We start from the raw sequence: 25102 nt of genomic DNA, 5'->3' as shown, positions 1-25102 counted from the left end.
CCAGAATAACTGAAGCCATGACATGCAGGCGGGCGGGGTGTGGTAGCAGAGTGGATGCTTTACTTTCACTGTGCTCTTGGCATGGCTGACACCTATCTGTACTACCTTTGAGGCTGTGTAGGATTGGAAGGGTAACAGGCAAGTCATATATCAGACCATCACCTTAGAGTCATTTTCAACTAAGGGGGCCCTTGGGACTTGGAATGAATGAATGAATCCATGAAAATCAATAGAAAGTTATGGCCAGTATTTAACTGTCTTTTCCACACAGCTGGCCCTCAGGCTCAGTTCTTTCCAATAATAGGGAAGAGATTGCCTAGTGCTGGGTCATTTTCAACAGACCAATCTTGGGTTTCAGCATGGGCCTCATGAACCGGGCAGGGCCTCCCTGCACCTGCTGCTCCTCCAGCTCCCAGATGGCCTCTCCCAGGTACAGCAAGGCAGCTGAGAACCTGGGCGCCACATGGTAAAGGACCAGGGGAGGGGAGATAGTGAATGGGTGGGGCCTCCTCTCACTTCCCTTCCTACCCACTTGCCTCCTCTCCACTTCCTGTTTCTCTCTCGTCTTGACTTTCACTTCTTTATTCTTTGAGTTGGTCTCAACCTTGATGGAGAGAAAGCCCTTTGAAGCCACTCCAGTGCCACCTAGGCTTGTGACCCAAGGCACTGAACTATAGAAGGAAAGTATGGGGCAGTCCCCTTACCATCTGGTATGTAAATAAGAAGCCCATGGACTCATGGGGGAGAGAAGGCCAAGTAGGAATTGGGCTGCAGAGTCAACTCCGGGGCCCATGGAAGCAGGACAGAAATTGGGACATAATCAATGAATTCTAGACAGGCTCTACACACATGAGCTGGGTGCTGGTGGCTCACACCTGTAACCCTAACTACTCAGGATGCTAAGATCTGAGGTTCGAGGTTCAAAGCCAGCCAGGGCAGGAAAGTCCATGAAACACTTATGTCCAGAAAACCAAAGTGGCGCTGTGGCTCAAGTGGTAGAGTGCTAGCCTTTAGCTGAAGAGCTGAGGGACAATGTCCAGGCCCAGAGTTCAAGCCCCATGACCAACGGGGGGAGGAGGGGGAGGGAGATTACATACACGGCTGTGGCTTCACAGAGACATGGAGTCAAGTTCTGAGCAGAGTGGACCCACCATTATTTATGACTCTGAACAAAGCACTTTTTCAATCAAATAGAGACAATGATTAAAAAAATAATAATATTGGGGCTGGGAAGGTGGCTCAGTGGTAGAGTGCTTGCCTTGCATGCATGAGGCCCTGGGTTCAATTCCTTAGCACCACATAAGGAAAAAGAAAAAAGCCGGAAGTGGCGCTGTGGCTCAAGTGGTAGAGCACTAGCCTTGAGCTGAAGAGCTGAGGGACAGCGACCAGGCCCAGAGTTCAGGCCCCATAACCGGACCTTTAAAAAGCTCCTGCCTGCATCCCTGGGTAGAACAGAGCACCATCCAATATCTGTGGGGTTCATCCCCTCACCCCACCCCTCCCTGGGACTTCCCAGCTGCTCCCCACCCAAATCCTGTCCCCTGTACTTTGCTTGTCCCTCTACCTAGCTCCCTACACACAACCTACTACCTGTATTTTCACCCTAAGCACAAAACACTAGCTGTTAAGAAATTTCAGAAAGAGCGCTGGAAAGGTGGCTCAGTGGTAGAGTGCTTGCCTTTCATGCACGATGCCCTGGGTTCGATTCCTCAACACCACATAAGCAGAAAAAAAGCTGGAAGTGGTGCCGTGGCTCAAGTGGTAGAGCACTAGCCTTGAGCTGAAGAGCTGAGGGACGGCACCCAGGCCCAGAATTCAGGCCCCATGACTGACGAAAGAAAGAGAGAAAGAAAGAATCCCTTTCTGTCTTCTCACTTGAAATGAGGAACCTGAGGCTGAGAGAGAACGGGGCCTGACTCAAAGCCAGCCCAGGGCTCCCTTGTTTGCATAGAAACCTGTTGCCCCTTCCTGAATCTAAGCACGCTCAGAACCTTCACTTGGAAGTTGCAACTTTATCTTGAAACCTACATTCCTTCTGCTCTTACCTTCAGTTCCTACCTTTTGCCTGTCTTACACACACACACACACACACACACACACACACACACACACACACACACACACACACACACACACACACACACACACCATTTATATAATATTTACTATTGTTACTTTTTTGCACTGGGTTATTATTAGTAGAGCATGGTGGTGTGTGCCTAAAATCTCAGCATTAAGAAGGCTAAAGCAGGATGACTGTGAGTTCAAAGCCAGCTATGGCCATGTTGTAAGAGCAAAAGAAATCAAATAGAATGGTCTATCACTGCATTTGATCCTTCTGAACATGGCTCAGCGATAGCATTTTGGACCTGGAGTCCCAGAGTTTGTCATGTGGTCGGTCAAACCATGATTTCAGATCCAAGGTTCAACTCTCTCCAGCTGCCCCTTTGGCTTTGCTGATCACTTATGTGCTGGCACTTAACCTGGTCCTTAGCCAAAGAACTCATCTATTGGGTCTGGGCACCTTGAGTCTGGTTTTATCCACCCCCAGTTCTGCAGGAAAGAAGCCGCTGCCCTCCCCACCCTTAAGGCCCTCCTTCCTTCCCCTGCCCCTCCCGCCTCCTAGTTCAAAAGCAGCTAAGCCGAGAGACGCGCCGCAGACAACCCTCAGTTCCTCTCCTGAAGCTGCTACCGAAAGCCTGGCAAGATCCTTCCAGGATGAAGGGCTTCCTCTTTCTCCTACTGGCCATCATCTTCCTGCTCACCATTCAGGTAGGAGCAGCCCCTGGAGCCCCTGGAGCCATTGCAGGACTCTCCCGACCACTCTCCCGGCATGGGCAGGAGAGCATGCAGGCTCCTGGAGGACCCAGCCTTCTGCCATGGGGACAGATGCAGTCAGGCTCCAGCAGGGACCAGGGCTATGGAGGTCTGCGTGTCTGGGCTCCCAGCCTAGCTGTGGTCAGTGCACAAAGGCTGAGCACCAGTGGCTCACGCCTGTAATCCTAGCTACTCAGGAGGCTGAGATCTGAGGATCACGGTTCAAAGCCAGCCTGGGCAGAAAAAGTCCCCTTGAGATTCTGATCTCCAATTCACCACTCAAAAGCTGGAAGTGGTGCTGTGGCTCAAGTGGTAGAGGGCTGGCCTTGAGCACAAAGAGATCAGGGACAGCCCCTGGGCCCTGAGTTCAGCAACAACAAAAGCTGCCTGAGTAGAAGCCTTATTCCCCTGTGGGGATCCTCCTAGGGCGCCAGGCACGCAGGGCTTCACAAGGAGCTGTGCATTACTAGGGAATGGAGGAAAGCGAGGACTCAGCCTGGTGAGGATGGTCCCCTCTACTGGGAGCCTGTGGAAATGAATGTCCCCAACAGAGGCTGCTCTGTTCTTGGAAGTGGCAGAGGGTCCCCCACCCCTGCCTGAGAGAAGCCTGGGGATGCAGTAATGCAACACAGGTGTCTCAGAATCAATGCCGTTCCAGACAGCGGCTTCCACAATTTCCATGTGGCCAGAGAGGGCTTTCTTAGTCAATATAGCAGACAGGTGTCATCAAGTTCTTGATCAAGAACAATTTGTTCAAGCAGCAAAGATAGCTCGATAACCACCCAAAATAGTTGATTTTCCACCCAGAGTAGCTTCAGTTGCAGCTCGATCAAGCATTAAGGACAACTTGTCACCATCTGGCCCATCCATCCCCTACCCCCCTCCTTCGCCAAGGTCTTTTCACCCAGCCCTGCTCCCCGTGACTGACTGCTGGACTCCCCTCATTTGGAAGATGAGAAAATGGGGGTCAGGGAGCCCTTGGCAAGGTCGAGAGGTCCAGGCTTGGGGCTCCTTTGTCTCCTTCTGAGCCCGAGAGGCTAATGGTCTGGACAGGTGAAAAGAAGTTTCTAGAACAGGCTGGGCAGGGACCACCCTCGGTTCCTGCCTGTGTCAAGACAGGAATCAACTAAACATCCTGACGGGACTTTGGGTTGGTAAAGGCCGAGAGTGAGGGGAAATTGTGTGCGTGTTTGGAGGAGCTGTGCCCTCAACATACACAAGCACATCTGAGCACCCCCACTTCTCCTCTTGCAGATGCAAACCGGAGTCTTGGGGAATCAGACCACCCCTGCTGGTGCCGGCCTTGCCCCTGCCACCACCACCAGCCGCAGCAGCAACAAAGGCTCTACCAAACCCACTGCCAAACCAGCCAAGAGCGGCGTCCTAGCTCTTGGTGACATGGGTTGTGGCAGTTTCTTCTTCTTCTTGACCAGCACCCTCATTCACCTCTTCTACCACAACTGAGGTGACAGCCTCACCACCCCCAGCACTATGCCCCCTTCAAAAAGCTGCCACCATTGCTAGCCTGAGTCATCCTCCCGCAGTCCTTGGGAAGGGCTGATCCCGGAGGTCCCAGGTGGGAGAAATTGACAAGTGGGGTGGGGGGCAATGATCAAAAATGGGGAGGTAATGATGTAGAAGGAAAGAACCACCAGCTGGGGGGGGGTCAATAAAGTTGTCCTTGGACTGGAGGGAGTCCCGTGTGTGGTCATCGGTCATCCCTAGTCCCCAAGAGTCTTTAGCAAGCCGTGCGCCAGTGGCTCACGTCCGTAATCCTAGCTACTCAGGAGGCTGAGATCTGAGGATCGTGGCAGGAAAGTCTATGAGACTCTTAGCTCCAATTAAAGACATGTCCTTCCCCCTCCCTCCCAAAAAACCTGGAAGTAGATCTGTGGCTCAAAGAGGTAGAGCACTAGCCTTGAGTGCAAAAACTCGGACAGTGTCCAAGCCCTGAGTTCAAGCCCCATGACCGATTAAAAACAAAAAAGTCATCAGCACAGAGGAGCTCCGTGACACCACCAGCAGGGCCCCAGTTATTCCGTACACACACACCCAGCTTCCCAGCTCTCCTGTGCCCAAGGTCCTTGCAGAGATGAGACCCAGATGCTGTCCCCTTCCCCTCACCCTTACTTATGTCCCTAAGTGTTTGGAGGTGAAGGTCTCAGAGATCCTATTCCAACCTGATAGACCTTGGGTAATCCCAAACTCAAGACTCTCCACTACCACCCCATAACTCAGAGTGAGAGCGGGGGTCTCCCAAATCCTGGGAACAGCTACTTGGTCTTACATCTCTCCATGGGGCTGGAGTTGAAGCAGGAGGCAGCTGCTCACCCATCCACCAGGGGTTGTGGGGAAGTAGGGGAGGTCGGGTAGCGGGGTGTCAGGGAAGACCAACAACCACTCTATAGATAGCCTCACCCCTCCAGGGTTTGGGCGGTTGGTGTCTGGAGCCACAGGGGCACCTTTCTCTGGAAGAAATGGCCACACTATAGGTCTGGGGTAGGGGGTGCTGTGTCCAACCAGGTTAGTGACATGGGCTCTGTCTGCTTTGGGTGCTTTGAGATCAGAGTAGGGGTGGTGGAGAGGAGCCTGGTGACATCATCTGTCTTGGCCAGCTCCCTGTGCCTACGCTAGTTCCACTTCAAAGTTTTCTGCATCCTGGGAGCCTTCGGGCCTGGCATGGTAGCTGAGGAGAGTCCTGCTCCACTCTCTGTCCTCCTTCCTGTCACTGGGTGTTCCCCCTGCCCGCTGGAGTCCTTCACTGGACCGCGGGTGCCTTACGTGGGCTCAGAGCAGGCTCAGAACAGATGTCGGTCCAATCCCAGGGTTCCCCCTGGTGGCCCAAGGTGGCATTACATCTGAGCTCCAACAACACCCCTACTACCCAAGCCACTCTCCTCTAAAAGATAAAAGAAAAAGAAAAAGAAAAAAAAAAAACACATCTGCCTGGAAGAAAACAGAGAAAGAAGGCCCGTGATCCTCTTCCCCAACTCTCAACATCGAGATGACAACAGCTGACAGCATATTAATTAGAAAATAGCTTATGTTACAACAAAAACCTAAAAAACATTTCATCCCAGCAAAGCCTTGGCAGGGTGGGGCGGGGGGGGGGGGTGTTGGGGAGGAGGAGGGCCAGTCAAAGTACATGGATGGTCCAGATCTGGGATGCTCTGTCCTTGTCCAGCTCCCACAGCACCACGTGATCCCGATCATAGCCTCGGCCACCTGGGGGGGGGTATCAGAGGTGGTCAGAGAGATCTGGGGGCAAGGCTGGCCTCGGCCCCCCCCAGGTGCCCGGCCCCCTGCGCACAGCGCACATTACCCTTCACATCCAGGATCTGGCCTTCAAACATCTGGCTGCAGATGTGGCCCAATTCGTCGATGCTCCATGTCTGGCGTGGCAGGCGGCTCTCTGCCCACAGCACCACCTTGGAGCCCGGGCTGGGAGGTCCAATCACCTGCAGGCTCATGGTGGGGGCCACCTGAGGCCCCAGGGGGTGGTTAGGCACTGTTTTCCTTACAGGGACTCTGGGTGTAAATCCTGACAGGGCTGAGACCCTAGGCAAGCCTCTCTGTCCTCTAGGTTGTTTGTTTATTTTGAATTTTTTTTGCCCGTCCTGGGGCCTGAACTCTGGGCCTGAGCACTGTCCCTCAACTCTTCAGCTCAAGGTGCTCTACCACTTGATCCACAGCGCCACTTCTGGCTTTTTCTGCTTATGTGGTGCCACTGAGCCCCTTTTTGTTTATTTGTTTGAAGGGCTGGGAAAATATTAGTTCCTGCAGAAGTCTTCTTTGATCAGTTTCTCAAAGTGTAGGATTTAATACCAGAAAAAAAAACTCAGGGCTGGGAAGGTGGCTCACTGGTAGAGTGCTTGCCTTGCATGCATGAGGCCCTGGGTTTGATTCCTCAGCACCACATAAGCAAAAAGAAGCTGGAAATGGTGCTGTGGCTCAAGTGGTAGAGCGCTAGCCTTGAGCTGAAGAGCCGAGGGACAGCACCCAGGCCCAGAGTTCAGGCCCCACAACCGGACCAAAAAAAAAAAAGTTGAGAGAAAAAAAAACTCCACACATGTGGAGCTGTGTGACTTTCAGCAAATTACTGACCTCTCTGGGCTCTGATGTCCTTACCTACACACTAAAGAGTATACTAGGACCTGCCCATAGGGCCAAGCATACATTTGTGCGGAGGGCTTTGTATAATACTGGAACACAGCAAGTATGCTCACTCCCGTAAAACAATGGCCTATAAAGCACTGCATTCCCATTATCTCTGGCTACTTTTTTCCTCTTTTGGCACTGCTAGTCCTAGAAAATTTCTGGCATGAAGATACCTCAGGGCCTTTGTACTTGCTGTTCCCTCCATCACCCTCCCTCATTTTCTTTCCTCCTCCTATCTTCCATTCCTTATTGTTGTTGTTTTGTCAGTCTTGGGGGACTCAGGGCCTGGGCACTGTCCCTGAGTTTTTTCACTCAAGACTAGTGCTTTATCACTTGAGCCACACCTCCACTTTCAGCTTTTTGCTAGTTGGTTGTAGATAAGAGTCTCATGGGCTTTCCTGCCCTGGCTGGCTTCCAACCATGATCTTCTAATCTCAGCCTCTTGAGTAGCTAGGATTACAGGCATGAGCCACCAGTGCCTAGCCTACCTTCCTCCTCCTCCTCCTCCTCTTCCTCCTCCTCCTCCTCCTCCTTCTTCTTCTTTTTTTTTTTTTTTTTTTTTTGCCAGTCCTGGGGCTTGAACTCAGGGCCTGGACGCTGTCCCTGAACTTCTTTTGCTCAAGGCTAGCACTCTACCATTTGAGCCACAGTGCCACTTCCAGCTTTGTTGTTGTTTATGTGGTACTGAGGAATTGAACCCAGGGCTTCATGCTAGGCAAACACTATCACTAAGCCACATTCCCAGCCTCTGATCTTGATTTATCTTTTCTCCATTGCACTTTCCCATCACCTAACGTAGTAAAATATTTCTCATGTAAGTTGTTTCTGTCTTCCTCTTCCCGTGGGACAGAAGCCCAGGACGGTAGGAGTCCCTTCCACCTTTGGCTGATATAGTCTAGCACTTGGGACAAGAAAGAAGTGCTTAGGAAAATACAGAGTAGCCAGGCGCCAGTGGCTCACACCTATAATCCTAGCTACTCAGGAGGCTGAGATTTGAGGATCACAGTTCAAAGCCAGCCCAGCCAGGACAGTCCGTGAGTCTAGTAAACCACTAGAAAACCGGAAGTGCAGCTGTGCTCAAGAGTGCTTGCCTTGGGCTGGGAAGGTGGCTCAGTGGTAGAGCGCTTGCCTTGCATGCTCAAGGCCCTGGGTTCGATTCCTCAGCACCAGATATGCAAAAAGAAAAAAGCCGGAAGTGGCGCTGTGGCTCAAGTGGTAGAGCACTAGCCTTGAGCTGAAGAGCTGAGGGACAGTGCCCAGGCCCAGAGTTCAGGCCCCACGACCGGACCCCAAAAAAAAAAAAAAAAAAAGAGTGCTTGCCTTGAGCTGAAGAGCAGGGATAGCGCCCGAGCCTAGAGTTCAAGCCCCACGACCGACAAAAAAGAAAAATACAGAGTGGATATCATTATTACAAGGATTCAATGGAAAGGGAGGCATGGCTCAAGTGTTGGAGCATCAGCCTTTAGCAAAAAAGCCAAGTGAGAGCTGGGCGCTGGTGGCTCACGCATATAATTGTAGCTACTCAGGAGGCTGAGATCTTGAGGATCCCAGTTCAAAGCCAGCCCTGGCAGGAAAGTCTGTGAGACTCTTATCGCCAATTAGTCACCAGAAAACTGGAAGTGGCGCTGTGGCTCAAGTGGTAGAGCGCTCGCCTTGAGCCGAAGAGCATAGGGACAGCGCCCAGGCCCAGAGTTCAAGCCCCATGACTGGCAAAAAAAAAAGTCAAGTGAGAGCGTGAGACCCTGAGTTCCAGCCCCAGTACTGGCAAGAAACAAAAAGTCTGGGTCACTGTCTGTGTGGCACACTGAGGCCCTGAGAAGAGAATGGCTTGCTGGTGTGTGTGTGTGGGGGGGGGGGTCCTACCCCTGCATTCTCTATTCCCCCAAGGCATCATGGGGCCCGTTCCTGACTGGGCTGGGCTCCCTAAGATAGGCTTGCAAATAACTGGGGCTCAGCTGTCCTGGGCCATCTCCTAAATCATACCTGGTTCTTCAGCAGCCCGTCCTCATAGAACCAGATGCAGCTGCCCCTGGCCTGGGGCCCGGACACAACCACACGGCCTGCCTTCATGTCCTCCACACGGTCTGGCACTGCCAGGAATCCCCCCAGGGCTGAATTCCACAGACGGAAGTAGGCTCGGCGCTGGGGGAATGAAGAGGCAGAGAGTCAGGAGACCGAAGACAGGCATGGCCTCCCAGCCTCAGCTCCGCATCTTCCCAAGACCAGGCCTCCACAGCCTGCTCCCAAGTCTCCCCTTCTTATGCACACATACTGTGGACACATGCATAAAACACATACACACACAGTTCTATGTGTGTGGGAATGCCTCTGGCCCACGGAGTCGTGGCACAGAAGTTCACAGAGGGCAAAGACACACTTAGATGCAGCCACCAGACTCACACAGCCTAGAAAACAGCCAGGCCTCACCCCAGCCTACTTCCTGCCAGATCAATTCGGAGATGTATGGAGGGATTCAGATGCACACACATGCACATGCATGTGTGCATACACGTACACGCACACACACACACACACATAGAAATGCTTTCACATGCCCATGCCAAAGAGAGGCCATGATGCGGTGAGTACCACACCACAAATCAGTGTGGCTCTCCATGTGGGGTAATAACAGCAGTAGTAATAATAATTACAGCTCACAAGCCAGGCCCCAGTGGCTCCTATCTGTAATACCAGCTACTCAGGAGGCTGAGATCTGAGAATCACAGTTTGAAGCCAGCTCCACCCCTCTGCCCCCTGCAAAAAAAAAAAAAAGTGGATCTATGACTCAAGTGGTAGAGAGCACAAAAGCTCAGGAACAGTGCCCAGGCCCTGGGTTTGAGCTCCAAGATGGCACCAAAAAAAAAAAAGGAAAAGGAAAGAAAATTAAATCACAGCTAGCTAGCGTTGGGAGCTGGTGGCTCACACCTGTCATCCTAGCTACTCAGGAGGCTGAGATCTGAGGGTCACAGTTCAAAACCAGTGTTGTCAGGAAAGTCCATAAGATTCTTATCCCCAATAAACTACTTGGAACAAGCCAGAAGTGGTGCTGTGGCTCAAGTGGTAGAGTGCTAGCCTTGAGTAACAGAAGCCCAGAGTTCAAGCCTCAGGACCAGATAAAAGAAAATTACAGCTAATGTGGGCTGAGTGCTTCCCATTCAAGCCCTGGTCCAAAGGTTCCACCACATTCCAGGTCTCCAGGCCTCAGATAAACCCATGAATCTATATGCTCTCCCCATTTTAAAGATCAGGAAATGGAGGTCTGTGGAGGGACAATACTTGTCCGAGATTGCAGAGCAAATCCTTGTCCACTTGTCTGGGCCTCTATTTCCCCATTTGTAAAATGTGAGGGTTGGAGCTAATCTCCAGGGTTCCTTCCAGCTATATGAGTCTGTGAATGGGGACTGTACAAACAGCCTCACACACAAACCCCCACTCAACAGGGGCCCGACGTGTGTTCAAGCACTCACAAAGACAATGCATACCACAGATGGGCACACCCATGTGCAGGTGCACATACACAGATCCCACAGCCTTGCCACCCCAAAATCGCATGCGTGTGGTAACTAGACCCACGCGTGGCCAAGCCTGGAGCTTTCATATACAGAGCCCAGGAAAGTCAGCTATGCATCCTACCAGACACGGGAGAAAATTCTCAGTCCTGTGTGGAAAACCTGCGTACATAGGCAGCAAACCCACGGGCTAAAGAATATTATTCCTTAAGACAAAGTACGGAGTAAAGCCAGGCACTGGTGCCTCACACCTATAATCCTTACCACTCAGGCTAAGATCTGAGGATCAAGGTTCAAAGCTAGCCCAGGCAGACAAATTCAATAGACTCTTATCTCTAATTAACCATCCAAAAGCTAGAAGTAGAGCTGTGGCTCAAGTGGTAGAGCATTAGCCTTGAACAAATAAGCTCAGGAACAATGCCCAGACCCTGAGTTCAAGCCTCAAGACCCTGAGTTCAAGCCTCAAGGCTGGCACGCACATACACACACACACACACACACACACACACACACACACACACACACACACACACACACACAGAGCAAGTTGATTTAGAGAAAACTGTGTATAGCCATATTGCACTGAGTCTTGTCTGGTCTTACAAGCTAGGCAGGGCCAGGCCTGATTAGACAATGAACCCCACTTTTGTGGCAAAAGCACCCAAACACTCCCTCCCAGACAGGCACACCCAGGGACAGGCGCAGCCAGGCACGGCCACCCCGATGCGCCACCCACCTGCTTGATGGGGTAGAGGGAGCCCACCCTTTGTGTGCCACTGTAGGTCAGCCAGTTGGTGATCTCACAGCTGCCCACCAGCCACTGGCGGCCCCGGAAGTCACTGTGCTCACACAGTACCCAGCTGCACTTGGCAGGTGCCAGGGACACAGAGAAGAAGACAGACAGACAGACAGACAGACAGACAGACAGACAGAAGAGAAGGAGACACAAATGTCAGAATAATAATCTCAGCCAGGCCTGGAGGCTCACGCCTGTAATCCTAGCTACTCAGGAGGCTGAGATCTGAGAATCACGATTCAAAGCCAACCCAGGCAGGAAAGTCCGTGAGATTCTTATCTCCAATGAACCATCAGAAAACTGGAAGTGGCGCTGTGGCTCAAGTGGTAGAGCGCTAGCCTTGAGCTGAAGAGCTCAGGGACAGCACCCAGGCCCAGAGTTCAGGCCCCATGACCAACCCCCCCTGTGCCCCCCCCCAAATAACCTCCACCTCCTCTCTCTCATGCTGGGCCCAGGGTCCCAGGGACACAGGGCTGGAGTGGGGTGGGAGGCGAGAAGGAGGCTGGAAAATAGATATGGGGTTTACAGGGCAAAGTGGGGGCTCAGAAACCCATGGGGCTGAAGTCCAGGCCCCAAGAAGAAGAGACTCTGCCCAGTCTGCATGTACCCCTCTCTCCCCACCAGAGCCCCTGCCTCCCTCATGCTCCCACCCCCACCCCCGCAGCCCCACTCACACGCCCCCCTTGATCCGCACGGACAGCACGTGGTTGTTGAAGCCCTCAGCCTGCAGACTCCGCACTTCCCCTCGGAGCTCGATCTCCTTCCCTTCAAAGCACTCCAGGCCATACAGGAAAATGGCGGGCTCTGAAAAGTGCTAGGGCAGGGTAGAGGAGGGGTGAGGCCAGGAGAGCCCCAGGCCCAACACGTGGACTCCCACGTGTGTCCTGAGGACCTACATGGCTCCTGAGACTGTTCACTGCCAGTGTGCCATCCCCAGATTCTCCATCCAGTCCAAGCTGGGGACAGACTGGGCCCCAACTTTCCCACAAACATCTTCTCTGGTAAATGGCATTTCCAAGCATTAATGGCCCGTGGCTCACACCTGTAACCCTACTTACTCAGGAGGCTGAAATCTTGAGGATCAGGGTTCAAACCCAGCCCAGACAAGAAAGTCTGTGGAGACTCATCTCCAATTACCCAGCAAAAAGCTGGAAGTAGTGCTGTGGTTCAAGTGCTAGAGTGACAGCCTGGAGTGAAAAGCTAAGGGACAGCACTCAGGACCAGAGTTCAAGCCCCAGTACAGGTATAAAAACAAAAATATGAATGACCAGACCAGAAACTTACAGTTCTTTCTATATTTCCTCCCCCCCCCCCTTCCATCCTTACAATGTATAATATTAGATAACAGCAGTGATGCTCATTTCCCGGGCTCACTGCATGTCAGATCCTGGGCCAAGTGCTCCACCTGCTCTCATTATAAGTCAACAACTCTGTAAGGTGGATACTATCATGACCCCCCTTCTCCCCCCATCTTTTTTTTGGTTGTTGTTGCTGTTGGTGGCAGTCAAGGGACTTGAACTCAGGGCCTAGGCACTGTCCCTGAGCTCTTTTTGCTCCAGGCTAGTCACAGCTCCACTTCCAGTTTTCGGATGGTTAATTGGGGGCAAGAGTCTCAGGGACTTTCTTATCTGGGCTGGCTTCAAACTGTGATCCCCCAGATCTCAGCCTCCTAAGTAGCTAGGATTATAGTTGTGAGCCACCAGCGCCCTGCTATGACCCGCTTTCAATAAAGGGGAAATGAACAGAGAAGATGAACCTGTTTATCCAAAGCCCCAAAGCTGAGCTTCAGACCCTCATCTGTCTGTCCTTAAGTTTCAGACCTTTATCTGTCTGTCCTTAGAACCCAGCCCGCGGCAGTAAGGGACACAGATTGCAGAGCCAGTTCTGTTTCCAGTGGTATAACTTGGAGCAAGTTATGGGGTGGGGGGAGGGGGAGCAGCTATGTGCCTCAGTTTCCACATCTAGCCATGGTAGCACATTCGCAGGGGTGTGGTAAGAGTGTAAGGCCTTGGTACTTGGGGGGGCCTATGCGTGTTTTCTCTGCGCTTAACCCAACATCAGCTGTTCGGACCGCTGATCCCCCCTTGGTTACCCAGTCCTCCAGTAGGGCTGGGGTCACTTTTGTCTAACTCTTTCCTGGTCCCAGACTTCACTGCTCCTTCTCCATCACTGAGGCAGCCTTCCCGCCACCTGCCTCGCTGTTCCCTCCCAATCCACGCCTGCTGCGGGGCCATCTTCCTAGTAGATCCTGATCTGATGCCTCTCCTTGCACACAACATCCCCCAGGTATTGCTGGTGGTGGGCACACCCTGAGTGTCAGCTTGCCCTGTCCCCATAGTACCTCTCATCAGCACACCCTAGTCTGTACTGTAACCTTGAGGTCCGTGCAGACCCTGGGTTTCTTGATGGCAGAGCTGTGTCCCCAGACCTATCTCAGCGGATCCTCCATAAACCTAAAAGCTGAACTGGCCAGTACGCCACAAAGTCCAGGACATCCGGGGAATCTGAGAAAGACTGTGTTTAGCTCCTGCCAGGCCCCTTAAGGAAGACAAGACTTTGTGCCCAGGACTCCCCCAGCAGGATCTGCCTCTGGGGTTGCACTGGATTGGGGGACTCACCAAAGGGACTTTCTGGAGAGAGCCCAGAACTGTGGAGGCCAGGCAGCCCATGGCGGTGAGAGTGGGGAACTCGCCCTCGGAGACAATGTGCTGGTCTCCCTTGAAATTCGGTTCATCAAACAGGATCCAGCTTCAGAGGGGAAGAGTGGAGGAAGGTGGGCAGTCACCCTAGCATGCTGCACACCCTGACAGCCAGGAGGGGAGGCCCAGAATGAGCAGCAGCAGGGATGGGTTAGACTTACAAAAGGACTGGAAGAAATCCTATTGCCCCAGTGGGAGAATTCAGCAATATCAAGCAACACACTGTGTAGCTACTCAGCATAGCTAGGAGTCTATCTCAAAGACATCCTTCAAAAACCAGGTCATAAATTGACCTGGAGGGCAAGGATGGGCTGGGGAAAGATGGGGGAGAACCCTGGAAGGGGTGACACTGACCAAGATGCATTGGACTCATAATCTGACTTCTGAAATTGAAACCCCTTTGTACAACTAATTAATAAAAATAAAGATTGCCCATCCTCAGTAGCACATGAACAGAAAAAGCCAGAAGTGGTGCTGTGGCTCAAGTGGTAGAGTGCTAGCCTTGAGCACAAAGAGGCTCAGGAACAGTGCCCAAGCTCTGAGTTCAAAATCTAGGACTAGCAAAAAAAAGAAATTAATCAATCTAATTGTATTCCAAGTTGGTGGTAGCCATACAAAAACAAAGATGATTTCAAATGTCTGTACATACCACTTTTTTAGGGGGGTGGGGGAATCGGTCGTAGGGCCTGAGTTCTGGGCCTGGGAGCTGTCCTTGAGCTCTTCAACTCAAGACTAGCGCTCTAACACTTGAGCCACAGCACCACTTCCGGCTTTTTCTGCTTATGTGGTGCTAAGGAATTGAACCCAGAGCCTCATGCATGCAAGGCAAGCACTCTACCACTGAGCCACCTTCCCAGCCCCATACATACATATGAATAATGCATATGTAACGAGATGTAAGTGAATACCTTGAAGATAGAAAGAACCACAAAGAAACCTCAAAGAGCTTTCAATGGTTTCTATTGTTCATACAAATACTGCTATTATAACTAGCATACAGACTTTATTTTTGGGGGGTTGGTTGTGGGGCTTGAACTCTGGGCTTGGGCGTTGTCCCTGCGCTCTTCAGCTCAAGGCAAGCACTCTACTGCTTAAGCCACAGCGCCACTTCCAGTTTTCTAGTGGTTTATTGGAGATAAGAGTCTCATGGACTTTCCTGCCTGGGCTGGTTTTGAACTGTGATCCTCAGATCTCAGCCTCCTGAGTATCTAGGATTACAGGCATGATCACTGGTGCCCGGCTGCATACAGACTTTTATCTTCACATACTACTTCCACTGGAAGGAACCAGAGTTCCTTAGGAAGTGGCTCATTGGGGCAAGAAATATACAAAGTGGTCCACAGGTAGAAAAAACAAGGAAATTCCCAAAACTTTTGGGGTCAGATCAAAAGGACCCCATAACAACCTGAGGGTGTTCCCATTAAGCCAAAGGTGGGTCATTTGAGCATATGAAAGAACAGGGCTGGGAAGGTGGCTCAGTGAGCGCTTGCCTTGCATGCATGAGGCCCTGGGTTCCTCAGCAGCACATAAGCAGAAAAAGCCAGACATGACGCTGTGGCTCAAGTGGTAGAGTGCTAGCCTTGAGTTGAAGAGCTCAGGGACAATGCCCAGGCCTAGAGTTCAGGCCCCATGATTGACCAAAAAAAAAAAAAAAAACAGTAACAGGCTGGGATGTAGCTCAGTGACAATGTGCTTGACTAGCAAGTGCAATGACATGGGTTCCATCCCCAATACAAAAGGAAAAATAAAAGCTAGGTGTTGGAGGCTCATGCCTACAATCCTAACTACTCAGGAGGCTGAGATTGAAGGATCACAGTTTGAACCCAGCCCAGGCAGAAAAGTTCCTGAGACTCTTATCTCCAATAAACTACTTAGAAAAAGCTGGAAATGGCTCTGTGGCTCAAGTGGTAGAACACTAGCTTGAGCACAAAGAGGCTCAGGGACAGCACCCAGGCCCTGAGTTCAAGTCCCAGGATCAGCAAAAAAAAAAGAAAAAGAAAAAGAAAAAGAAAACGGCAACAAGATTGGGAGCTGGTAGGTCATGCCTGTAATCCTTCCTACTCAGGAGGCTGAAATCTGAGCATCACAGCTCAAAGCCAACCTGAGCAAGAAAGTCTATGAGACTTTTGTCTCCAATTAACTGTCAAAAAAAATTGGAAGTGGGGCTGTGGCTCAAGTGGTAGAGTGCTAACCTTGAGCAATAAAGCTCAGGAACAGCACCCAGGCTCTGAGATCAAGCCTCAGAGTAGGCACACATATAAACACACAAAAGTTGTTTAAAAATAGGGGAATGGGGGTACAGACTACTAGAGGGGGAGGCTGGGATTTAGCTCATGCAGGCTCAGCATTTGAATGCAAAGCTCTGAGTTCGGTCTTCAGCTACACACACGAAAGGACTGGAGGGTGTAAATTTTATTGAAGTACATTATGTAAACATATGGAAAAAATAAAGTTAAATAAAATGGAATGACTAGGGACAGAACACTCCCATGCACCTAAAAGGTGCCCCCCACCTCCACCCTCACCCCCAAGCACACCCTGAGCTCCACCTCGTCTCCTCACCTGGCACCATGCACACGACAGGACTGGGGCTGGAAGGAGGGAGGCAGAGAAGCCTGGTCATCCTCGAAGGAGATGTGATCGCCCAAGAAGTCGGGTCCGGAGAAAAGTTGAATCTGGCGGGAGGGAAGGGGGGGCGATGGGACAGGGCAGAGGGAATGGAGGAGGGAGGAGGAGCTTTTAAATGAGGGAAGAGGATGTGGGCGCCACCAGCCCCTTGTGGGGTCGCTTCCTTACCTTTGAGACAAAGTGCAGGTCATGCTCCCCAACCTGAAGAGAAAGGACCCGGTTCAAGACTCAAGGAGGGACAGGATGACGCGATGCATCAATAAGGTTTCAAAACCACATAGTTCTCGGATTGCGCGGGCAGATGCTAGCCACGCCCCCCTTGGCCCCGCCCCTTCCGAGAGCCCCGCCCCCACGAGCTCGTGGCCCGTCTGCCACGCCCCCTCCGCGAAATACTGTCCCTCCTCAGTGAGACCCGCCCCGCTTGCGGCCCCGCCCTCGACAGTCTCGTCCAATGATTCCTGCGTGCCGGCCCCTCCCGCCCCGCCCTCCCACCCGACTCCGCCCACAAGCCTGTGTGCACCTGCAAGACTGGCTGCAGCGAGGCGAGGGCGCTGTTGCCCGAGCCCCAGTCATCACAGTTGCGGTACACGCCCTTCTCCAGCACGTACTGCTCCCCGGAGAAGCCCACCTGCTCGTAGGCCACCCACCTGCAGGAAGGGCGGGACTCGGGTCGGCGGGGGCGGAGCCAGGACCGGTCCCGGCACCGACCCAACTCCTGCCAGGCCCACGCAGGGCCCCAGCCCCGTCACTCACACGCCGCTGAGCACGTGGATGGCCTGTGTGCGTGGCCCGTGCCCTACGAGCTCCACGTCGGGCAGTGAGGAGCTCACCTCCACGCCGCGCCCCTCGAAGTCCATGGCCTCAAACAGCACCACGGCCGGGTCCCCGAAGTCCTGGGCCCCAGGGACAGTTAGATGGAAACCACCAGGAGTATCCAGATTCCAGAGAACCCACCGGGGAGGGGGAGAGACCAGCCCTCCGAGAGCAAGCACTTCCTGGGAGAACTAGAAAAGGGGTACACATTCTTCCCACAGACTGGGGAGGTCCAGAGGCAGTCAGTCCATCTGCCCTTGCTTACCGTCCGGATGACCCGCAGGGAGGTCAACAGCTCATCATAGCCACCCCACTGTGACCAGTCGGCGTATTCACCCTCCTCCAGCAGGTACTGGTGGCCCCGGAAGCCCTCCTTCTCGTACCCCACCCAGCTGGAGGCAAAGGGAGGATGGACAGACAGACAGATGAAGTCACAGGAAGCCTATGGTTAAAAGAACTGCTCTGACCCCAGACAGTCTAGCTTACTCTCCACCCTAAGGGTAAAGCAGCAGGGACAATGAGGTAAAAGGAATCATGCTAAATCCTCACCAGCCCCCAAGAATTCGTAGGGACCCCACAGAGGCCAGATTGGGGCTCTGGCTGTCCTCTGGCTGTTGAAGGTTGTAGATGTCTCTGCTTACTTCCCAGCTCCGGCCCTGAAAACCTGGGGCTTCATACACCACTGCCTAGAGAAAAGATATCAGATCGATGGGGTGTCATCTGGACCCAAAAACACCTAACCAGCCCAAAAGTCAGTCTAACTAGCATGAGCCAGGAGCTCCCCCAAGAATCCCCACCCTCTCACAGAGCTCCCTCCCTGTGCCTAATTCCTGTCTCCACTTCTGGCCTGGTTCTTACACACCAAAAGCTATTTTCTTTTCTTTTCTTTTTTTTTTTGTCGGCCGTGGGGCCTGAACTCTGGGCCTGGGCGCTGTCCCTCAGCTCTTCAGCTCAAGGCGAGCGCTCTACCACTTGAGCTACAGCACAACTTCCGGTTTTCCGGTGGTTTATTGGAGACAGGAGTCTCACGGTCTCTCTTGCCCGGGCTGGCTTTGAACTGCAATCCTCAGATCTCAGCCTCCTGAGTAGCTAGGATTACAGGCGTGAGCCACCAGCGCCCGGCTTACCAAAAGCTATTTTCTAGTAAGGCTTTTAGGTCTACTCTCCTAGACCCAGCTTCTGGGCCCCTCCTCGTGCCTGCTCTTTGCCTTCCACCCCAGGGTACCATACCGCCACCCCAACCACCACAACATACAAAGACACTCTCCGATCCTGAAGCCCAGGCCCTTACCTTGGGCTCCCCAGGCTTCTCCACACTTGGACAGCCCTGCAAAGGAGAGATTTTATTTTATTTATTTATTTTTTTTGTCGGTCGTGGGGCTTGAACTCTGGGCCTGGGCACTGTCCCTCAGCTCTTCAGCTCAAGGCGAGCGCTCTACCACTTGAGCTACAGTGCCACTTCCGGTTTTCTGGTGGTTTTATTGGAGATAGGAGTCTCACGGTCTCTCCTGTCTGGGCTGGCTTTGAACCGCGATCCTCAGATCTCAGCCTCCTGAGTAGCTAGGATTACAGGCGTGAGCCACCAGCGAGCCCGGCGAGAGATTTTTTTTTTTTTTTTGGGTCTGGTCGTAGGGCCTGAACTCTGGGCCTGAGCGTTGTCCCTCAGCTCTTTAGCTCAAGGCTAGCGTGCTACCACTTGAGCCATAGCACCACTTCCGGCTTTTTTTTTTCTGCTTATGTGGTGCAGAGGAATCGAACCCAGGGCCTCACGCATGCAAGGAGAGCACTCTACCACTGAGCCACCTTCCCAGCCCAAGGAGAGATTTTTGAGACACCAGTCCAGAAGTGAGGAAGACAGATAGAACTTCTTGACCCTGAGACCATTAAAAATGGGTGACCTATATTCTCCCTCTCCTCCAGCCCCATTCCCAGTAGAAGTTCCCAGGGGATACCAAAGCATTCCGTTCTACACTTATTTTTCCTCTCCTGCATACAAATGTAGGGCCATATCCCCTGGGACCCAGGGCAGAGAGGCCTGTAGGTATTTCCTACTCCTTACCAATTTCATAGGCTTTAGGGAGCCCACCCTGGAGTCCGATGTGCCCCAGGCTTCCAAGGTAGGGTACTCTCCAGGCTCCAGGATGTAGGGAGCATCTTCAAAGAATGGTTTAGGGTATAGCAGCCACCTAGGGGAAGTAGAAAGGCCACTGTACCTTAGACTCCAAGGTAGAACAGTAGAGTAGGTTTAGAGGATCCCGGGAGGTTTGGGAGAAAACTTGCCCAAAGACACTCAAGAGGATATTTCAGCCCTATGTCCTCTCATAGTAGCCATTCCTTTCCTCCAGTTTCACACAGCTGCTGGAGAGTTCTTCCCCATACACATAACCACTTACAAACCCCCTGTTGGACCAGGCACCGGTGGCTCATGCCTGTAATCCTAGCTACTTAGGAATCTGAGAACTGAGGATCGAATTTCTAAGTCAGCCTAGGCAGGAAAGTCTGTGAGACGCTTCCCTCTAATTAGCCAGTAAAAGGCCTGAGGTGGAGATATGGCTCAAGTGCTCAAGTACTAGTCTTAAGCAGAAAAGCTAAGTCATGGGCTGGGAAGGTGGCTCAGTGGTAGAGTGCTTGCCTAGCATGAATGAAGCCCTGGGTTTGATTCCTCAGTATCACATAAACAGAAAAGGCTGGAAGTGGTGCTGTGGCTCAAGTGGTAGAATGCTAGCCTTGAGCAAAAGAAGCTCAGAGACAGTGCTCAGGCCCTGAGTTCAAGACCAGGACCAGGAAGAAGAAGAGGAGGAAGAGGAAGAGGAGGAGGAGGAGGAAGAGAGGAGGAGGAGGCCCTGACTTCAAGCCTCATTACCAACACACACACACACACACACACACACACACACACACACACACACACAATCTAGTTGACTCAATCTCACAATGAAGAATGGCTACACAGAGGCCCAGGATCTCCCTTCCTCTTGGACTCATAGCTACTTACTTGCTGCTTATGTTAGCAAAGCTAGACTTTTTATTTGTGGTGCTAGGGACTAAGTCCAGGGCCTTATATCTGCTAAGTATATACCCTACCCCCGAACAACATCACCAACTTCCAGACTGAACTTCTGAAGATTACATCTCTCATGAGCCTTTGCATATGCAGTTACCTTTGCTGGATACACTCTTTTCCTCATAGTCAATAAACAAATATTTAGGAGCATCTCCTTGGGCCAGACTGCTCTGGACATCAGGGATATGGTACTGAACAAAACATAAATTCCTGTCTTCATAGACCTTAAATTTCTTTCCTTCTGTCTTGGTGCCAGCACCATAGCTTGAACTCAGGACTTCATGCTGTCACTCAGTTTTCTTGGCCATGGCTGAAAGCCTACGAGTGGAGCCATGCCTCTACTCCAACACTGGGCTAGCTCCAAACTGTGCTTCTCCAAGTCTCAGCCTCTTGAGTACTTTGAATACAAGTGTGAGCCACCAGTGCCCTGCTATGGAGCTTATACTCTCAGACAACTCGTTCCAGCTGAGGTATCTCTTCTTCCAGGAAGGCCTCTTTGACCACCCTTCCTGCTCCATACCTTCTTCTGGTGCTTTTCTGTGTTCCACAGTCCTGCACTCTCCTATCCCAGAACTCTGGTTGTAATTATCTGTTCACTTGCTTGTTCACTTTTGTTTTGAGATAGGGTCTTGCTACATAGCCCAGAGTGGTATGTAGCCTACGGTGGCCTCAATGGACTCAAACTTGAGATCTTCCTGCCTCAGCCTCCAGCGTGTTGGGACTACAGGCAGGAACCACCACCATGCTCCAGGCAGACTGAGCACGTTCGAGGTCAGGAACCAGGTCCTGTTACTTCTTTGTCTCCCAGTACAATGAATGTTAAGTGAAAGACTAGACTCACAGTCCTGCAGAGACAATGGCAGAGGTCACCTTCAGGGGGTTCTCCAGGCCCTGTGAGTCCTTCAAGGCTTCCGTGAATTTCACTTGCTCCCCAGTGAGGCCCACCTCAGAGAACAAGCTGATCTCTGGGGTGCAGTAGTCCTGCAAGAGGAGAAGCAGGGACAGAGACCTGTAAACCAGGACTTCTTGGTGACTACCCTGCCCCAGCCAGGGCTTTCCAGTTGTCTCCACAGAGACCCAGGAGGGTGGCTGGGGGTTTTCAAAGCTCTTCACAGTCCCTACTAGACCTGCGAGGCCTGAGACCACAAGTTCAAAGGAGTACCTGGCAAAGCATCATGCCCTTCCCTTGCCTATGTGTGGCCTGGCTTCCTGCCCGGTGGAGGGGTGGGAAGACCGACAGCCATATGTACAAGGACCGCCTCTGTTCAGAATGGCATTTGGGGATTTTTCTGTTTATTTGCTTTAGTGCTGTGTGGATGGAGCCCAGGGCCTTGTGGATGTTAGCCACACCCCAGGCTCTAGACTGCCTTCGACTGATTCATGAAGTTTCTGCATTCTGGGTGTTTCTTCCTTATTAGGACTATTTCATTCACTCACTTGTTCGTCAAATGATTATGAAGCATCTACTGAGTTCTAAGGTCATGTGCTATCCCAGTGGGTGTTAGCAGTACATTTACAAATGTGGAAGTTTTGGCTCAGAGAGTCACACAGGTTCTAAGTAGCAGAGCCAAAAATAAAGCAATGGAGTTTTTGTTCAGTGTTGCAACCCAGCACCTCCTACATGACTGGCAATAGTAGGTGCCCACTCAGTGCTGACTGAATCAAATGATTCTAGAACTGTCTAACCTCAGAGGTCTTGTTTTTCTCTTGTACATCATCACCTTATATGAGGATGAACTTACTGTTTCATCCTAATAAACTGTCCACAAACATTTGTGTGGTTTCTGGAGAGCCTTTGCAAATGGCCCTCCCCTCCTCCTGAGCCCTCATCCTACCTGAGCCTCACCGTCTTAGCAGGGAGATTGCAACAGCCTCAGACTCAGTTACACATCCTCTCACTGAAAATACCAACAAGGGCTGGGAAGGCCACTCAGTGGTAGAGTGCTTGCCTCGCATGCATGAGGCCCTGGGTTCCATTCCTCAGCACCACATAAACAGAAAAAGTTGGAAGTGGCGCTGTGGCTCAAGTGGTAGAGCGCTAGCCTTGAACTGAAGAGCTGAGGGACAGCGCCTAAGCTAAGTTCAAGCCCCAACACCGACAAAAAAAAAGCTGGGTGCCAGTGGTTCATTTCTAACAATCGTAGCTGCTCAGGAGGCTGAGATCTGAGAATTGCAGTTAGAAGCTGGCCCAGGCAGAAAAGATCTTGAAACTTATCCTCAATTAACCAGCAAAAAAGCTGGAAGTAGAGAGTAGAGCTGTGGCTCATGTGGTAGAGTGCTAGACTTGAGCAAAAAAGCTAATGGACACCAGGCATTCCCAGTAACAGCACACATACACACACACACACACACAAAATCAAAATTTAAAAACAAAAATAAAGGCCAGGTACTGATGAATCATGCCTGTAATCCTAGCTACTCAGGTCACTAAGGATCTCATTTCAAAGCCAGCCTGGGCAAGAAAGGCCATGAGACTTTTATCTCTAATTAATCACCAAAAAAGCCAGAAGTGGCGCTGTGGCTCAAGTGGTAGAATGTTAACTTTGAGAAAAAATGCTCAGAAACAGCTCCTAGGCCCTGAATTCATGCCCCAGGACCAGCACCAAAATTAATTAATTAATTAAAATGCTGTGACTTGGGAGGTAGAAGCGACTTTCAAGGCCTGCCTGGGCTATATAGCAAGAGCCTGCTTCAAACCAAGAAACAAAAATTAATGTTGTGCTGGGAAGGTGGCTTAATGGTAGAGTGCTTACCTAGCATGCATGAAACCCAGAGTTCCATTCCTCAGTACCACATAAACAGAAAAAGCCAGAGTGGCTCTGTGGCTCAAATGGTAGAGTACTAGCCTTGAACAAAAGAATCTCAGGAACAGTGCCCAGGTTTTGAGTTCAAGTCCCAGGACTGGCAAAAAAAAAAATCAAGAAGCAAAAATCAGTGTTGTTTGGCTGGGAATGTGGTTTAGTGGTAGAGTGTGTGCCTAGTGTGCAGAAAGTCCTGGGTTTGATTCCTCAGTACCATATACACAGAAAAAGCCAGAAGTGGGGCTGGAAGGTGGCTCAGTGGTAGAGCGCTTGCCTTGCATGCATGAGGCCCTGGGTTCGATTCCTCAGCACCACATAAGCAAAAAGAAAAAAGCTGGAAGTGGCACTGTGGCTCAAGTGGTAGAGCGCTAGCCTTGAGCTGAAGAGCTGAGGGACAGTGCCCAGGCCCAGAGTTCAGGCCCCACGACTGGACCCAAAAAAAAAAAAAAAAAAGAAAAGAAAAGAAAAAGCCAGAAGTGGCTGTGGCTCAAGTGGTAGAGTGCTAGCCTTGAGCAGAAGAAGCTCAGGGACAGTGCTCAGGCGCTGAGTTCAAGCCCCAGGACTGGCAAACAAACAAAAAATAATGCTGTTGTTTTTCACTTTCTACATAAGAAAATGTAACATAAACTTAAGAACTGGCCTGGGACACCCACCTTCTTGGTTTCCCTTCCCCAGGCAGCCAGAGAGAGGCTCATAGATTCTCAGTCTGCTCTCCTGGGTTGAGCCAGCTCTCAGAGCTCAGCTGGCGCTGTGTCCCGCAGGGCCAAGTAGACTTGAGTAGCTGTCTATGAACAAGTGCGTGAAGGAGCTCCATGGCAGCTGGGTGCTGTGAGACCCTCCCTGTCTACAATGCCAGTCCATAATAACCACATTCTGGCCCCGCCTGAGCCCATGCGCTTCTCACTAGAGGGATGTAAGGTTGTTCCCCTCCTAGGGCCCAAGTCTCAGGGCAGATGGGGTAACATCTGCGCCCACCACAGCCACTCACCTGGACGATCCGCCTCAGGGAGCCGATGCCTTGGCTGGCCCAGACTGGGGCTCTGAGCTCCACATCACCTTCAGGCAGGACCAGCTTCCGGCCCCGGAACTCTGGTTGTTCGTACAGCATCCAGCTGGGAGCACGAAGACCACCGGGTCATATGAGGAGGCTGTACCCATGGTCTCCAGGTAGCTAATATGGTTTGCACCACACTCACTGCCCTCTGTACCCCCAGGGTTACACACACACACACACACACACACACACACACACACACACACACACACACACACACACACGGGGTACTCCCCACTCACCAGCCTCGAACCACCCTTATGGAAGCAATGTGGGCCCAGGCTGAGGCATCAGCCGTGTCTCCCCAGATCTCCCTGCTGTGGCCCTGGCACCCGGGCTCGGAGAAGAGGATCAGCTGAGAAAGTACAACAGATATCCTCACCCCCTGTCCCCAGAATCCCCCCTCCCTCAGAATTCCTACCACTTGCCCTCATGTTCCTACCTTTCCAGGCCTGGTGTTCAGCTTGCCCTGGATCTTCAAGGCTGGACTCTAGAACAGAGGGGGTGATGATAAGGAGTCTTATGGGGGTCACCTCCTCACTGCCTCTCCATTCCTGCCAATGCAAGGACCTCCCATCCCTCCTAGTGGTCTTCATCCCCAATAGCCAGCTCTTTTTTTTTTTGTCAGTCATGGAGCTTGAACTCAGGGCCTGGGCACTGTCCCTGAGCTCTGCAGCTCAAGGCTAATGCTCTACCACTTGAGCCACAGCACCACTTCTGGCTTTCCGGTGATTCATGAGAAATAAGAGTCTCACAGACTTTC

At 51.8% G+C, this 25102-nt stretch overlaps 1 protein-coding gene and 1 long non-coding RNA gene across 4 annotated transcripts in view; one reads left to right on the top strand and one right to left on the bottom strand.

Annotated features, from left to right (window-relative positions):
- Window positions 1-2365: 2365 nt before the first annotated feature.
- Window positions 2366-4508, top strand: LOC138838261 (uncharacterized). The gene is made up of 2 exons (XR_011375577.1): window positions 2366-2772; window positions 4072-4508. It is a non-coding gene; the product is annotated as an uncharacterized lncRNA (long non-coding RNA).
- Window positions 4509-5808: 1300 nt separating this feature from the next.
- Crybg2 (crystallin beta-gamma domain containing 2) overlaps window positions 5809-25102 on the bottom strand; it is a 29127-nt gene continuing 9833 nt past the window's right edge. For all 3 annotated transcript variants that reach the window (XM_070037562.1, XM_070037564.1, XM_070037563.1), the window contains exons 3-20: window positions 24782-24829; window positions 24582-24694; window positions 24274-24397; window positions 21326-21465; window positions 19480-19606; window positions 18712-18747; window positions 17970-18106; window positions 17686-17812; window positions 17361-17500; window positions 17128-17254; window positions 16776-16808; window positions 16542-16654; window positions 13899-14028; window positions 11955-12094; window positions 11221-11344; window positions 8959-9117; window positions 6140-6299; window positions 5809-6042 (exon numbers count right to left, since the gene is read on the bottom strand). In XM_070037562.1, coding sequence (XP_069893663.1) covers window positions 5954-6042; window positions 6140-6299; window positions 8959-9117; window positions 11221-11344; window positions 11955-12094; window positions 13899-14028; window positions 16542-16654; window positions 16776-16808; window positions 17128-17254; window positions 17361-17500; window positions 17686-17812; window positions 17970-18106; window positions 18712-18747; window positions 19480-19606; window positions 21326-21465; window positions 24274-24397; window positions 24582-24694; window positions 24782-24829 — 2067 coding nt within the window. In that variant the 3' untranslated portion in view covers window positions 5809-5953. The remainder of the gene's footprint in view (window positions 6043-6139; window positions 6300-8958; window positions 9118-11220; window positions 11345-11954; window positions 12095-13898; window positions 14029-16541; window positions 16655-16775; window positions 16809-17127; window positions 17255-17360; window positions 17501-17685; window positions 17813-17969; window positions 18107-18711; window positions 18748-19479; window positions 19607-21325; window positions 21466-24273; window positions 24398-24581; window positions 24695-24781; window positions 24830-25102) is intronic.

The sequence above is a fragment of the Dipodomys merriami genome, unplaced genomic scaffold (genome assembly GCF_024711535.1).
Source record: "Dipodomys merriami isolate MVZ:Mamm:240054 unplaced genomic scaffold, mDipMer1.0.p SCAF_28, whole genome shotgun sequence".
Taxonomy (NCBI): Eukaryota; Metazoa; Chordata; class Mammalia; order Rodentia; family Heteromyidae; genus Dipodomys; species Dipodomys merriami.
The sequence above is the reverse complement of the archived record's forward strand: the minus strand, read 5'-3'. Positions and strand labels throughout refer to the sequence as shown.